The following is a 13789-nucleotide window of genomic DNA, read 5'->3' as shown; positions in this document are numbered from 1 at the left end:
ACCGACTTCCTTTTTAGTTCATCTTCCAGGCATCTGATGTCTGGTGTTTTTCTCTCACATCCTGCATTGAAGTGACAGGCCAAGGCTGCGGGAAGATTTTGCCACCTGCTAGGTCACAGGGAGGTGCAAGGTCGGGGTGGATGGGGATGAGTGTGCTACTGGACTCACGGTGACTCACAGCATGCGCTCCCTCCCTGTTCCTGCCTTTGAGAATCTCTCAATCTCTTCTAAGCTTCTATCTGGAGCTTCTCCTGATCTCTCCAGCTACCTGAGTCCCCCCAATGCTCTCAGACTTCTCTCCTTTTTTTTCCTCTCCTTTTCTCTTTTTTCTTTCTCTCTCTTTTTCCTTTCTTTCCTTTTCCTTCCTTTCTTTCTTTCTATCTTTTTTTCCTGATGTAATTGGGGTTAAGTGATTTGCCCAGGATCACACAGCCAGGAAGTGTTAAGTGTCTGAGGCCAGATTTGAACTCAAGTCCTCCTGATTTCAGGGCTGGTGCTCTAACCACTGCCCCACCTAGCTGTCCCCCTCCCCCCCCAGACTTTTTTTTCTATCTATACACATGGACATCCTGTTTTCCTCCTCTCCACCCCCGAATGTGAAGTCCTTGAGGGGAGGGGCTGTTCCCCTTTGGGTCTCTGGGTCAGCACGGTGAATATCTGACAGTTAACAAATGCCTTAACAGATTGAACGGATTATAGGGGAGATGAGAAGTCAGTTAGTCTCCCCCGCAATGCCCCCTCCCTTCAGGAGATCCCCTGGCACGTGATCACGGGACCCCCCTCAGGGACTCCGGCAGCAATCTCTGCACTCAGTGGCTCATCCCGTTGTGAAAGCCACCTCATTATTAGAAAGTTCTTCCTGCCTTGGTCACTCCTCCAGGGAAGGGGAGGAAGTGTCGAGGAAGCTGTTACTTCCTTTCGAGGGCAATTGGGGAAGTGCCGAAAGGCGAGTGAGTGTCCTGAGCGGCTCAAAGCACCCACAGCAATGCGACCAACGGTTCCCACTGAATGGGGAGAGGGAGACCCTCCCCCCAAGGAGCTGCCGCGTTCCCAGCCCCCCTCCGGAAGCCCAGGAGCACAGGGGCCGGTTCCTTGGCTCTCTGTATGCTCTGAGGAGTCCCTGGCCCTTGATAAGTGGTGGCTGACTGGTCTGCTTGTGCCCCCCTGGCCCTGTTCCGTGCGCCCACTCGTGTTGGATTGGAAGCTTTCTGAGGGCAGGCATTCTCCCCTTTGCCCTCAGCACCGGGCACAGCCCCTGGCTGCAAGCACTGACAAACGCTGGCCGTGCGACCGAGATCTGCCCTGACAGATTAAACCCCTTATTCCAGACTGGCCGGGCACCGGGCAAAGTGCCGGGGATTTAAATACAAGCAGGACAGTCCCTGCCCGGAGGGGCCTCCACTCCAAGGGAAGGAGCCGGGGGGAGATTCACCAGCTGTGCCCACAGGACTGCCCGGGGACCGCCAGGGCACCAGGAGGACTGGGACCGGGGCCGGCGCTGGCCGGAGACAGATAGGTACCAAGCCACCGTTCCCAGGCCTGGGGAACCGGCCACGCCTGTGGCCTCTGGCTGGGCTTCGGGACGCCTCGGACGCCCTTCCTCAGGGCCTGGCCGGACGTGGAGCCGGCGCGGGCAGGACCAGAGCCGGGGTTGGGCTGGGACAGGATGGAAGAAGGGCCACTCACCCGTCTGGAAGAGGTTCAGCTCACACTCCAGGTAGTCGAACATCTCCACCGTGAGCTGGAAACTGGAGCAGAGAAAAGAGGGGCCCCGGAGAGTCTTTCTCTTGCCTTCCCCTGCCCGCCTCCCAGGGTCCCCTCCCGCACCTCGCGGTGGGATCGGAATAAAGGGGGCCGAGACCACTCTGTGGCCTGGAAGGAAGCGGGGCGGTGGGAGGGGCTCTGAGCGTGACCCCCAGGCCCCCTCCTACTGCAAGGGCCAGTCCTGAAGCTGCCCCCCCCCCCCTTGCAGGATCCTGGGCGGAGCGGGCCCCACAAGCACACGCCAGCCCGTATCAGGAGGAGCCAGGAGCTCAGGGAGGAGGGACGGCCACTTACAAGTTGTTGACATCGCTCTCTCCTGCCTCGTCCAGCTGCCGGTCGCTCATCTGCAGGTTGCCTGGGAAGCGGGGGTTCTGCAAGGGAGCAAGCAGAGGGTCAGCTCTGTCCTGTCCTGAGCGGGGGTCGAGACTGGTGAAGGCTCCCGGGCCAAGAAAGGGGTCTGTGAGAGCCCCAGGGGGCGCCCCACCTGGAGACCCTTTCTTGGAACACATTCACCAGGGAGAAGATCCACTCTATTATTAGAGGCACAGTCTCTCCTCCATTGCCCACGAGAAAGCTGCTCCCCACCTCATCTGACTCTTCCGAAAGCTGCGAAACCGCGTGAGAAACCGAAGCCGGGAGAAAGAGCTTGTGAACGTGCCCAACTCCCCCAGGTCTGCACCGACGGAGCAGAGCGGAGGACTGTGGGAGCTCAGAGCAGCTGACTGAGGCAGCTTGCTGGGAGGGGGTCTCAGGCTCAGGAAGACCCCGCCTCAGAAACTCCCAGAGCGAGCCACTTTCCCCGCTCTGCCTCAGGTTCCTCGTCTGAAAAATGGGGACAATGATCACCCATCTCTGCCAGGGATCTTGAGCGAATCAAATGAGATGGTATTTTGAGGATTATCAGGTTATTGCCCCCTGCAAGTTCTGCTCCGAGGCTGTCGCTCCTCATCCTCCTGCTTGTGGGAGCGGGTTCTGAATGGAAACCTGCCAACCCGTGACTGGGAAAGCCGGTGCGCCGTGGGAAGTCATGCGGTTACTTCCTAATCCTAAAGGAACAGTTTTCGGAGACTCATCCATCAGCCGTGCTCCCCGCGCGGGGCTCTCTCCTTGGGGAGGCTGGGCGGGCGGTGGGATCCAGTGCCTCCGAGTCGGGGAGACCTGCCCCGGCACCCCCTGGCAGCCGTCATTGTCAGCAGTCGCTGGCAGGAGGAGCGTCCCCAAGGGGCGCTCCCTATGTCGGCGGCCTCCGGCCTGGGCCCCGGGCCTCCCAAAGAGTGGAAGGAGCAGAGATTCTTACACAAAGCAAAGCTCCTGGCTCCTGACTAGCGACAGGGCAACACCGCCTCCGACACGCTGGCGATCACGCCGCGCCTCGGTTTCCTGCCGTGCTCCATTTGGGGCTCCCCACGGGCCCGGAGGGCTCTGGGGCCCTGGCTGCCTCTGGGCTGTTTGTGCGACGCTGTTCGGTTACTGTGTATGTTCGGCTCCGGGCAGTCGTTCCCTGACACTAACGAGGCCCTTCTCAGGTTTGTTTTTGGTATTAAAAACAGTGCTTTTGTACAAATGGGTCTTTGCTCCCTTCTAACTGACTTTGGGGTCCGACCCCCTGAACGGCGTCCGTAGATATGATTAGTGTTGCCCTATTGCGCTTCCTCCAACGGATCCGGCCAACGTGCAGTTCTCTCAACAATGTATTGTGTTCGTGGGAACGGGGATGTCTAGTTTCCAGGGCTAACGACTTCAGGGGGTCCTCACTGACGTTCCCCACAGGACCCGGATGGTCAGCCAGTCACGACCGGCTTCCCGATGCACCGAGGAGCAGCCCCCAGGCCTGCACGCAGAAGGAGCGATGGAGGGTCCTTGTTCCAAGACTTAGTGGTTCATCCTGGGGGGAAAGGGGGTCCGTAGTGTGCTTCAGAGGAGGCAGTGAGAAGCGAGCTTCCCACTGGGGGGCTGCTGGTGCCACGGCCACGCAGAGGAAACCGGCAGGACTGGGACGACGTGAAAGAACAGAAGGGGAGCGGTGGTGCGACCAGGAAAGGCCTCGGCCCCGGACGCTGAGGGGGGCTGGAGGGAGCTGAGCTCAGGGGCCAGGAGGGACCGGGCTGCTCTGTGTTCCGGGAGAGTTTGCCAACTGGGTTGGAGAGCGGATGGGTGAGGGGCGAGGCTGGAGGCAGGAGGCCATCTTCTTACATCTCCCCTCCATGCCCAGCATGAACCCTGCAATCCAGGGACCTGGCTCCGGCTGCTTCTCCCGTCTCCGATCTCTGAGCGCTCTCTCCGGCTGTCCTCTCTCTCTTCACCTCGGCCTCCCGGGCTCCTTCAGGCCCAGCTATAAGGCCCCCTCCTCCAGGAAGCCTTCCCTGACGCCCTTGGGCTTGGGCCTTCTCTCTGTGCAGTGTTTCCCATTTGTCCTTCCTGCATATATCGCTTTGCTCATCATCTCCCTCACTAATTAGACTGTGCATTCCAAGAAGTCAGACACTGTCCCTTTATAGTTTATGTATTTATATCCATCCATCCATCCGTGTCCTTTGTATCCTGGCCTTAGCACAGTGCCCGCACACAGTGGGAGCCTAATCAATGCCTACTGCCTGTCTGACTAAAGGTGCCGGGGTGGGGCGCCCGCGGGTGCCAGCTCTCACCAGCCCAGGCCTCCGTCACACAAACACTGTGGGCAGCTGAGCCGGGGCAGCGTGGGACTTCGCCTCCCAGGGGCTCAGTCCATCCCTCTTGTGCGAGGCAGTCTGCTGTCCCAACGCGTGATTCGTGAAACAGCTCTCTGAGGGGCTTCTCCCTTCTGGATCACCTCGCGCCCCCCATCAGGAGGGCCCTCTGCAGCTGCGGGGCGCCCGAGCCACGAATGACGAAGGAAGGTCTTTGTTGTCGGGCCAGGGAGGAGGTCAGGGGGAGGCGTCCTGCTGGACCATCTGAGGGCTCGACTGGTCCAAGTCCCCTTTTTACAGAGCCCGAGGGGCTCGCTGACCTGCCTGGGCCCCCCAAGCCGCCCTTTTGCGGCCCTCTTCCTGCTCCATCACTTTCCTGCCTTTCGGGCACATTTGGAGACAGAAACGTTGAGGTCCCGTCAGTTATTTCAAAACGTTTCTTCTCTACCTGGGACCTCTTCATTTCACTCCCCCCTTCTCCTGAGGACTCCCACTCAGTCCCAAAAGGCATCTGTCTTTCCCAAGTCCCAAAGGGAGAGGGCCCCCCCCGGGTGGGAAGCGGAGGCGGCCCCCCGCCAGCCGGGCCATGCTGCAGCCCCCCCGGGGAGAGGGCGGGGAGGCTCACCTTGGTGTGGTACTCCATCTTGGTTCTCAGCAGGCGGAGGTAGATGCTGCAAAGCTGTCCGTAGCCCTCGCTCAGGTGACCCTGCCGAGAAAGGAGAGAGCCAGATTCAGGCCCGGAAGAAAGGAACCAGGGGCATACAGATGAGGAAGAGTCAGAGGGAGGATTTGAACCCAGCTCCTCAGACTGCGTAACGAGGTACCTGCTGCAGGGCTCCGGGTCCCCTGCCCAGAGGAGCCATAACCCGGGGGCACGTTACAGAGAGAAGGGGGACCCTGGCTTCTGAGGGGCTGCTCTCGGGAAGCTGGAAAGCATTGTGAAAAGAGCATCCCGGGAATGAGAATCGTTCTTAGCCAAAGACCAAACGTTAGCCTAGGCCCGGAGCAGCCACGCGACAAGTCCCCTTCTAGGAAAGCCAGGCCCAGTCTGCTACGGTCCGGCCTGGTCAAGCCTTCTGAAGCCTGAGCCCTGAACAACCCCTAAGGGCCGGAGCCCAGACCGGAGCCGGGCCGGAGCCAGGCCGGAGCCAGGCAGGAGCCGGACCGGAGCTGGGCAGGAGCCGGGCCGGAGCCGGGCCGGAGCCGGCAGGAGCCAGGCTGCAGTTGGAGGAAGTCAAGCAGAAGAACGTCTTCAGCTTTTAACATGAAGGGAGGGAAAAGGCGGCCATGCTGCCTCCCGACGCACGATGAGACAAGGGGCTCAGGTGGGGGGTGACGTGGTGGTGAATGAGGAAGAAGGGGGATGCTCTGGCCCACAACCAACAGAAAAGGCCCAGGACTGAAGGGAAGCAGGCCCTGCCCTCGGGGGCTCGCGGCCTCTCAGGCTGTGCGCATGGAAGTCCCTTAGACCAGGCAGTTTTCAGACAAAGAATTCTATAGTCAAGGAAAATGCTCTGAATCCCTGCTGCCCGAGAAATGCAGATTAAGACAACTCACAGCATCAGAGCGGCAAAAAAGGGAAACGTTGGAGGGGGCTGTGGGAAAAGTGGGACGCTGACGCATTGTTGATGGGAGTTGTGAACTGATCCAGTTATTCCGAGAGCCGCCTGGCACTGAGCCCAGAGGGCCGGGCATCCGGCGCCGCCGCTGCTAAGTCTGTATCCCAGACACCCCCCAAGGAAGGGGGGCCCGGTTTGTGCAAAAATACTTACAGCTAAAGAGCTGGAAATCACAGGGATGCCCAGTAACTGGGGAAGGGGAAGCGGCTGTTTACTGTGCCGGACTGTGATCGCGCACTAGGGGCGGTAAGAAACGACCAGCAGGGAAGACCTCAGGGCGCTGATGCTGAGGGAAGTGAGCAGGAGCAGGAGGTCGCTGGGCAGAGTCAGCAGCCCTGCCCGATGCAGAATCGTGAAGGGTCCGGCTCTTGCCAGCGACGCAACGAGCCGAGACAATCCCAAAGGGTCGTGAAGGAGCTGACTGTCCCTCCAGAGAAAGGACTGATACTGCTGACTGCGGACGGAGCCGTGCTCTCTTTCATTTTTCTTCCCTCCCTTTAATGAGAGTCTTCTTGTGTAAAATGGTAACATGGGAATGTTTTACTTAACTGCAGGGGGGAAAACGGCCCCTCCAACACAGCATGTGCCTGGCTAGGAACCCCCCCAGCAGCCGAGTGCTCATCCCGCGGCATGGAGACCCCCTTCCGTTAGGAGGACCGGCGTCCTCCCCGGAGCCAGCAGGCCCCTCGGCAAGCATGAGCTCCGTTCCCGGCCTGTCTCCGGAAGGACGGGACTAGTCCCCCTTCCACAGGAGAGCGCTTCGGCTTTTCCGGCAGGGGGAATTCCTTCTCTCCTCCTGGGCCTTCCCACCTTCTAACAGCAGGGCTAGGACTCAGGCCCAAGCGTCCCTGCTCCCATCCAGGCAGAGGCCTGTTCTCGAGATGCAGCCAAGGGGCCACTGTGGGCATTTGTTCTGCTTCGCCGTGTCTATTGCAAAGGTTTTTCCTTTTTTTTCCCCCAGTAGGGAAGAGAAGAGATGGGAAAGACAGAAAATAAATAGTTTTTAAAAGAAGGCCCCCGCCCCAAAGGCCCTCAAACTCACCCACATCCTGCTCATGTCGCTTAACTCATTTTTGTATCTCAGGGAGTCTTTCAGGACCTGGGGAGAAAAGAAAAGGCTTTGAACAGACCGAGGGTGGGCAGCCCAAGGACCAGGGGAAGAGGGCACTCAGCACCATGAATGGGGACAGCCAGGACAGCACCGGCCTGGGGCCGGGGGACGCCTGAGAGGCGGGGGGCTGTTTCCCTCCCCCCTCCCAGGCCCAGACCCTAGTGACTCACGTTGGGGTGCCCATCTCGGAGGAGTTTGTGGAACACATGGCAAAACTTCCAGCAGAGCACGGCGTTGCTGGAGAGGGGCAGACGGTTCACCACAGACCAGAAGGTCTGAGCCCCTTTCTCATGGTGGGTTCCCAGGATGCACGGTGAGGGGGATGTTAAGGAAAATGAGCATGTGACTTAGCCCGCACCTACCTCGCGGTTATGAGGGGTCATGGTTACCCCACAGCCCCTCATTAGGGCCCCTTCTTATCCTCCAAAATGCTTTCTTCTGCAGGCCCCCTGCCCAGGAGGCCCTTTCTTCACTCCCTTGGGTTTCACTCTCCAGCCACTGGTACTGAGAATGTCCAGCCTTCCCCAATCCTGATGCCTCCCTTCTTCCATGAGCCTTCCTAAGCTGAGGCGAGCAGAGCTCACAAAAGCACCTGTCCTGCGGGCAAACGGGACACCTGGGGCTCCCCCCTCTGATTTTCAATAAGTCCTGACAGGGCAAGCTCCGTCCTGCTGCCCCGGGCCTGCAAACACACACTGACGTCCAGAACATCAAAATCCCCGTCCGGTTTAGGGCGTCCGCTCCAGGTGACAGTCCTCGGCAAGGATCCGGTCCGGGCGATGTTCTCTGAGCCACAGAGTTAGGTGACTGAAAACGGCTTCTTGCTGCTGCTGCTGCTGCTCTCAGCTAAAAGTTTTCAAGATCTTTGAATGAGGAGGGACCGCAGGATCACTTAGAAATAAAACAATCCAGGCCTTTCATTTTAGAGACGAGGAAGAGAAGGCCCCAGGAAGCTGGGAAGCCTCTCGCTCAAGGTTATTTAGGGAGAAATTAGCCCAGCTGGGATTCAAAGTCACGCTGTCTGAGTTAACCCAGCGTCCTTGCCGCTACATGGCCCGGGAAGGCTCACTCAAGCATGTGGACCGGCCCTGCCGCTGCTCCCCCGCAAGCTCTCCCTCTCCAGACCCGTCCCTTGGACTCCTACGTCCAGGTGTTGGGTGCATCCCCCAAAGGGGAAAGGTGGCTTTAGGGGTGCTCGCAACAAACACGGAGCCCCGACCGAGGCCTCGACTTGATTTCATGATTGATTCCTCAAAAGGTGGAGGAAACTATAAGGGAAACGGCTCTTCTGGGTCTGATTTCTGACCAGTAAGGAGAAAAAGGTTGCAGTGTCCCCTGCCGTGAGTGCCTGTCACTGGCATGGAAGGGCTCGAATGCAGTGCCCAAGGTGAAGGAGAATTCCCATAATCTGCTGCCAACTTCGGCTTCCCCAGTCAGAGGGATTATGGGGGAGCGCCATGATGAGCAGTCTCAGAACTTGCTTTTTAGAAAGCATTTCGATAACTTTCAATACAATTGATTACCCTTGTAATCCCACGTATTTGATTTTATATATTTAAAAACATGATTCTGATAAAAGGCCCATAGGCTTCAAAAGACTGCCAAGGGTGTCCACGACACCACAAAAAGGTTAACAATCCCTGCTATAGAACTTCTCTATCAGTCACTGATCAGCTTTCTCTCTAACATCTATTATCTGTCACCCTCCAGCTAGCTATCTTATCTATTTATCTCTCATTGTCTCTATCCCTGTCATCTCCTCATCCATCTACTTATCTTTCTATCCATCTCATTTATCTACCTTTTCATGTGGCTATCTCTTTTCATCCATTTATCTTTGTATCTATATTGATTCATCTGTCTATCCATTCATCTATCTATCTTTTCATCTATTTATTCATCATCCATCCATTAGCTATTTACATTCATCTATCTTTTCATTCATCCTTCCATCTATCTATATCCATTCATCTATTTACCTATCTTTATTTTCATCTTTCCATCCATCTTTTATCTATCTATATTAACTTATATTTTCATTCATCCATCCAGCTTTATACATCTACTTATCTATTCATCTATACATTCATCTATCTATATCTATCTATCTAAATAGATCCATCCATCCATCTCCTCTCTGTCTATCATCTATCCATTCATCAACCTGTCTATTCTTTTCTTTCTTTCTTTCTTTCTTTCTTTCTTTCTCTCTCTCTCTCTCTCTTCCTTCCTTCCTTCCTTTTCTTCCTATCATCTATCTATACCTATCCATTCTTATCTACCTTTTCTTCCTTCCTTCCTCCCTCCTTCCCTCCATCTCTCTCTCTTCCTTTCTTTCTTTATCTGCCTGTCTATCTGTCTGTCTGTCTCTCTCCAAGGCCCAGAACTCAGTAGGAGGAGAGTGAACTAGTCTGTCTCTGGATAATTTCAATGTCTTTTAAAATATTTTTAAAAAACCCAGGGCCCCTTAGAGAGACAAAAGTCCACCTTTATATTATATTCTATCCCTCGGCTGGTGTTACATGGCTGTGACTGATAGGACACTAGAGTGGCTCAAGAATGGAGAATTATCACTGCCAGAGGGCAATGGCGAAGGCCCGGATGGGAGGGAGTGCATTACCTACCTCCCCACCCCTGGTTATTGTGAGGAGCAAATGAGATCATACCTGGGAAGGGCTCTGCAAACCTTTATAAATGCGAGCTGTGAATCTGGGGCGGCGCAGAAGGCGCCATCAAAGGTGAAGGAACATGGGCTGGGGACAGGGATGCTCACGGCTCGGTCTGGAAGAGGCAGGGAGTCACAAGGGGAGGGATGGGGGGCGAGCCGAGCGCTGTCCCGGCACCTGAGCCTAAATAAGGGTCACTGCCGGGCGGCCCACGCGGCAGACGGGCATAGAATGGGAGGAAGGCCCCCAGCGCGCTGTGTGGGTCTCCCGCTACCACAGTGAAATGAGGGGAGGATGGTCAAGCGGCACGGATGGACAGGCGCGGACGGGCCGAGGTGCATCCTGGAAAGAACCCACATCAGGGGGAGGCGGGTCCTGTCAGGTGGTGAGGAGTTAGGTCTGCTCTGCTTGGCCGGAAGTGCTACGATGGGCTGTAGACAGTTTCAGGCTCCGTGGTAAGGCAAGCGTTCCTCCCGGAATGGCCGCCTTGGGTGACTGAAGGTCTCCGGGGGGAGGGCTGGACAGCACTTGGGGGGGGGGCGCTTTGGTGGGGAAGGCCGTGCTGTTTCAGCACAGCTGACACCAGGAAGCTTTGGCTGTTCCTCCCGGCTCGGAGTGATTTTTCCTGGCTGAGTCAGGAAGCTTTTTCTCCCTCATCCTAATTCAGGATGGTCTGAAGCAGGACTAGGCCCATGTGGGGTCCTCAGAACAGCAGCAGTGCCCTCCCAGACGGTCCCTCGCCTCTCCCCACTGTTCTCCCCTCGCAGACCCTTCCGTGGGTCGGACCTGGCCCCACAAAGCCTGTTTCAGTCGCTCAGACAGTCTCCTTTCAGGGCTTCTGATATCTACTTCTCTCCCGGGTTGTTTCTTGTGGACGTGCAGCCACGACTTCTGTCTGCTGGGGATGCCGTCTACCCCGGCCCGAGGATGCTGGCGGGCGCACCCGAGGATGTTGGCTCCCTTTGCCAACTTGGTAGGAGCCTCTACGTGCCCCCACTCAAGCCTTCACTGGTTCCTGTTTGGGGGGGTCTTTCCCTCCCCCTTTCTGGCATTGTTGTGCTTTCTAAAGGTCCCCTTAAATAAGCGTGGATCCCCAAACAAGCCTCCAGGAGCCCTTCAGAACGACTAGAGATCATCCTTTCTTAAGTGAAGCCTCCTCCGGGCTTTTTGCCTCCTAATCCTGCAAGGCAGAGCCCTTCAAGGGAGCCACAAGCTATTGTTGTACCCAGCGTGTGGTCAGTGCGGTCAGACTTAAGGACAAGGGCAGGGTCGGAGAGCTCACCTTCAGACCAGTGGCCTTGAAAAGGTGACCAAGCATTTCTTCTAGGCCCTAAATAACTCGATGGAAAGTTACTTAAAATCTCTCCAGCTCAGAGATAAGGTGGGAAGGCAGATGCCAGGGGGCTGCCGGGATCATGGGTAATTTGGGGCAGGGGAGTTACACTAGAATCTATAAATTGAAGCACTTTAAGCCTCGTAAGGACTAGACCCAATCGTGAGAAGTGCTCTCTCCTGCCTCGTAGACCCCTAAACCGGGAGGGAGGGTCTCTAGACAGAAGGCCCCTCCCCCACATCATAGTCCCCCAGATCGGGCAGGAGGTCTCCAATCAGAATGCCCTCATACTGCCCCCCAAACCGGGGGGGGGGTCTCCAGGCTAAGGCCCCTCCCCTGCTCCCACTTCCCACTGTGGGGTCCCATCTATCAGGGCAATGTCCAAAAGGATATTCCTGGCGTGTTTCTCCTTCACAGCCACTTCCTGGGTATTAATAGCTTTATTGATGCTGACCGTCTGAAAAACAAACAGCAGAGAAGGGGGGTGAGATGAGTGAGGGGGCCCGGGGGAGTCCCGACCCCCCCATCCCTGTCCCCTGTGGGCCCTCACCTCCCTGACCCTGGGCCCCTGGGTGGCGCTGGGGGAGGGGAACTGGGAGAGGGGCTGGGCCCCCGGGCCAGCTGGCTCTGGTGCTCGGAGGGATTTACTGCCAGCCTCTTGTTGGGCTCAGCTGCCCGCCCCGGCCTGCCACTCATTCCCTCGGCACAACAACACGGCAATTAAAAAAGGCCACAAAGAGAAGCTTTTCATTCTCCAGGGAAACATTATTTCTCTGGGGGCAGAAGGAAGAGGCAGGAAGGGCGGGAGGCAGAGGCCGCCCCCTCCCGTCCCCCCAAGCAGTCTGGGAGCTGCTCATTTATGGAGAACCCACCGCCCGGCCCTCCCTGCCCTTGGCCCAAGCCGCTGCTTCCAGGAAGCCTGTCCTGACCGCCCCGTGGGCCCCAGAGCTGCCTTCAGCCAGTCCCCTTGGCCTGGGAAAGGGGGTCCGCGGCCTACCTTGTCCATAAAAGTTTTAATACGTGCTGGGCCCTTCTGTCCCCTGTGACCATTTACCCCACGAGGAAGGACCCCCAGAAACCGCCCAGCTCAGCCCTTACAGATAAGGAGCCTGGGGCCCGAGCACCCCACTCACCCTCCGGCCCCAGGGCCTCGAGCTGGCGGCTGGGCCCCTGGACTAACGCTTGGTTTGGGGCAGAGGTGTTTACACAATTAACTCCCAGAAACGAAATCGTGCGGCCCATGGTCTGGTCAGCCTTATGTCCTGAGGGAGCCTCAGAATCGGGGAGACCCGAGTTCAAATCCCGCCTCTGCCGCACGCCGGCTGTGACTCAGGTCACTGCCCCCTCAGTGTCCGAGGCAGCGGGGGGAAGAGCCCCCTTCCTCAATGACATCACAGGCTCCTTCCCCACTCTTCCCTCCAATTGTTCAGACCAGTGAGGTGATGGCAGCTCGGTGGCCAAGTGGACTCAGGTCAAGTTATTAAGCACCTACAATGTGCTGGGGGCTCGGACCAGGCTTGGAGCATAGTAGGTGCTTAATAAATGCTTGTGGGAGGGTTTACTGCCGGCCTCTCGTTCGACTCAGCCGCCGCCCCCATCATCCCCCCATGAGCCGGGGAATGGCTGAATCAGTCACGGCAGATGAACGCGACGCAGTTTTATTGTTTTATAAGAAAGGATGAGCAGAAAAGCCTGGAAAGACCCCCCTGAGCTGAGGCTGAGGGAAGCGAAGGAAAACGCCATATACGAGAACAGCTAAATTACCTGAGGGTCGGTTAGGGCAGCCGTGGCTCTCCTCGACAATACAGTGACCCAAGACGATTACGGCAGACGCGGGATAAAAACGCCATCCGCGTCCAGAGAGAACCACGGGGACGGAATCCGGATCAAAGTTTATTTTCACCTTTTTTTCTTTTTGGGGGGGCTTATGCTTTTCTTTTTCTCAGGATTTTTTCCCTTTTGTTCTGATTTTTCTTTTACAACATGACTAATCTGGAAATATCTTTAAAATGATTATACGTGTATAACCTACATCAGATCGCTTGCTGCCTTGGGAAGGGGGAGGTGAGGGAGAAAAAACCTTTTTGGAACTCAATTCTTACAAAAATGAATGCTGAAAACTATCATAACATATAATTGGGAAAATAAAATGCTACTGCAAGCTTGTTGACCTCCCAAGCACCCTATGTAACCTACCTCAGCCTCCTGGTCTGTAAAATGGAGATAATAAGAGCATAGATTACTGTGAGGGTCAAATGAGATCCTGCTGAGACAGTGCTTTATGACTCTCAGAGCAACTTTAATTGCTAATGCATAACGATTTCCCCGGCCAGTCCCCAAGCCTGAAACAGGGCTTCCCAGAGTCCCCCGTCCCCACATGAAGCCACTTCGGATGCTTTTGCACAGTTAAGCCCTTTCCCCCTTCAGTGGCGTCCCCAGGACACAGCGACAGCCTGCCTGGATCAAAGGGGATGACCAGATGGTGGCTCCCCTTCTGACCTGCCGGACGGCTCTGGTCCCGGCTTGTCACCGAGAGTGGACAGAAAGGGCCTGTTTCCCCGCAGCTCTGCCAGCATCGAATAGGTGAGAGAAGCTTTTTGGGGGCCAAGCGGGGGCCTTCCTGACTCTAC

At 56.7% G+C, this 13789-nt stretch overlaps 1 protein-coding gene across 2 annotated transcripts in view; it reads right to left on the bottom strand.

Moving 5' to 3' along the window:
* HIP1 (huntingtin interacting protein 1) overlaps nucleotides 1-13789 on the bottom strand; it is a 96913-nt gene that overhangs the window by 25381 nt on the left and 57743 nt on the right. For both annotated transcript variants that reach the window (XM_051991896.1, XM_051991897.1), the window contains exons 2-7: nucleotides 11553-11616; nucleotides 7331-7473; nucleotides 7092-7148; nucleotides 5056-5136; nucleotides 2059-2135; nucleotides 1687-1748 (exon numbers count right to left, since the gene is read on the bottom strand). In XM_051991896.1, coding sequence (XP_051847856.1) covers nucleotides 1687-1748; nucleotides 2059-2135; nucleotides 5056-5136; nucleotides 7092-7148; nucleotides 7331-7473; nucleotides 11553-11616 — 484 coding nt within the window. The remainder of the gene's footprint in view (nucleotides 1-1686; nucleotides 1749-2058; nucleotides 2136-5055; nucleotides 5137-7091; nucleotides 7149-7330; nucleotides 7474-11552; nucleotides 11617-13789) is intronic.

The sequence above is a fragment of the Antechinus flavipes genome, chromosome 4 (assembly GCF_016432865.1).
Source record: "Antechinus flavipes isolate AdamAnt ecotype Samford, QLD, Australia chromosome 4, AdamAnt_v2, whole genome shotgun sequence".
Classification (NCBI taxonomy): domain Eukaryota; kingdom Metazoa; phylum Chordata; class Mammalia; order Dasyuromorphia; family Dasyuridae; genus Antechinus; species Antechinus flavipes.
The sequence above is the reverse complement of the archived record's forward strand: the minus strand, read 5'-3'. Positions and strand labels throughout refer to the sequence as shown.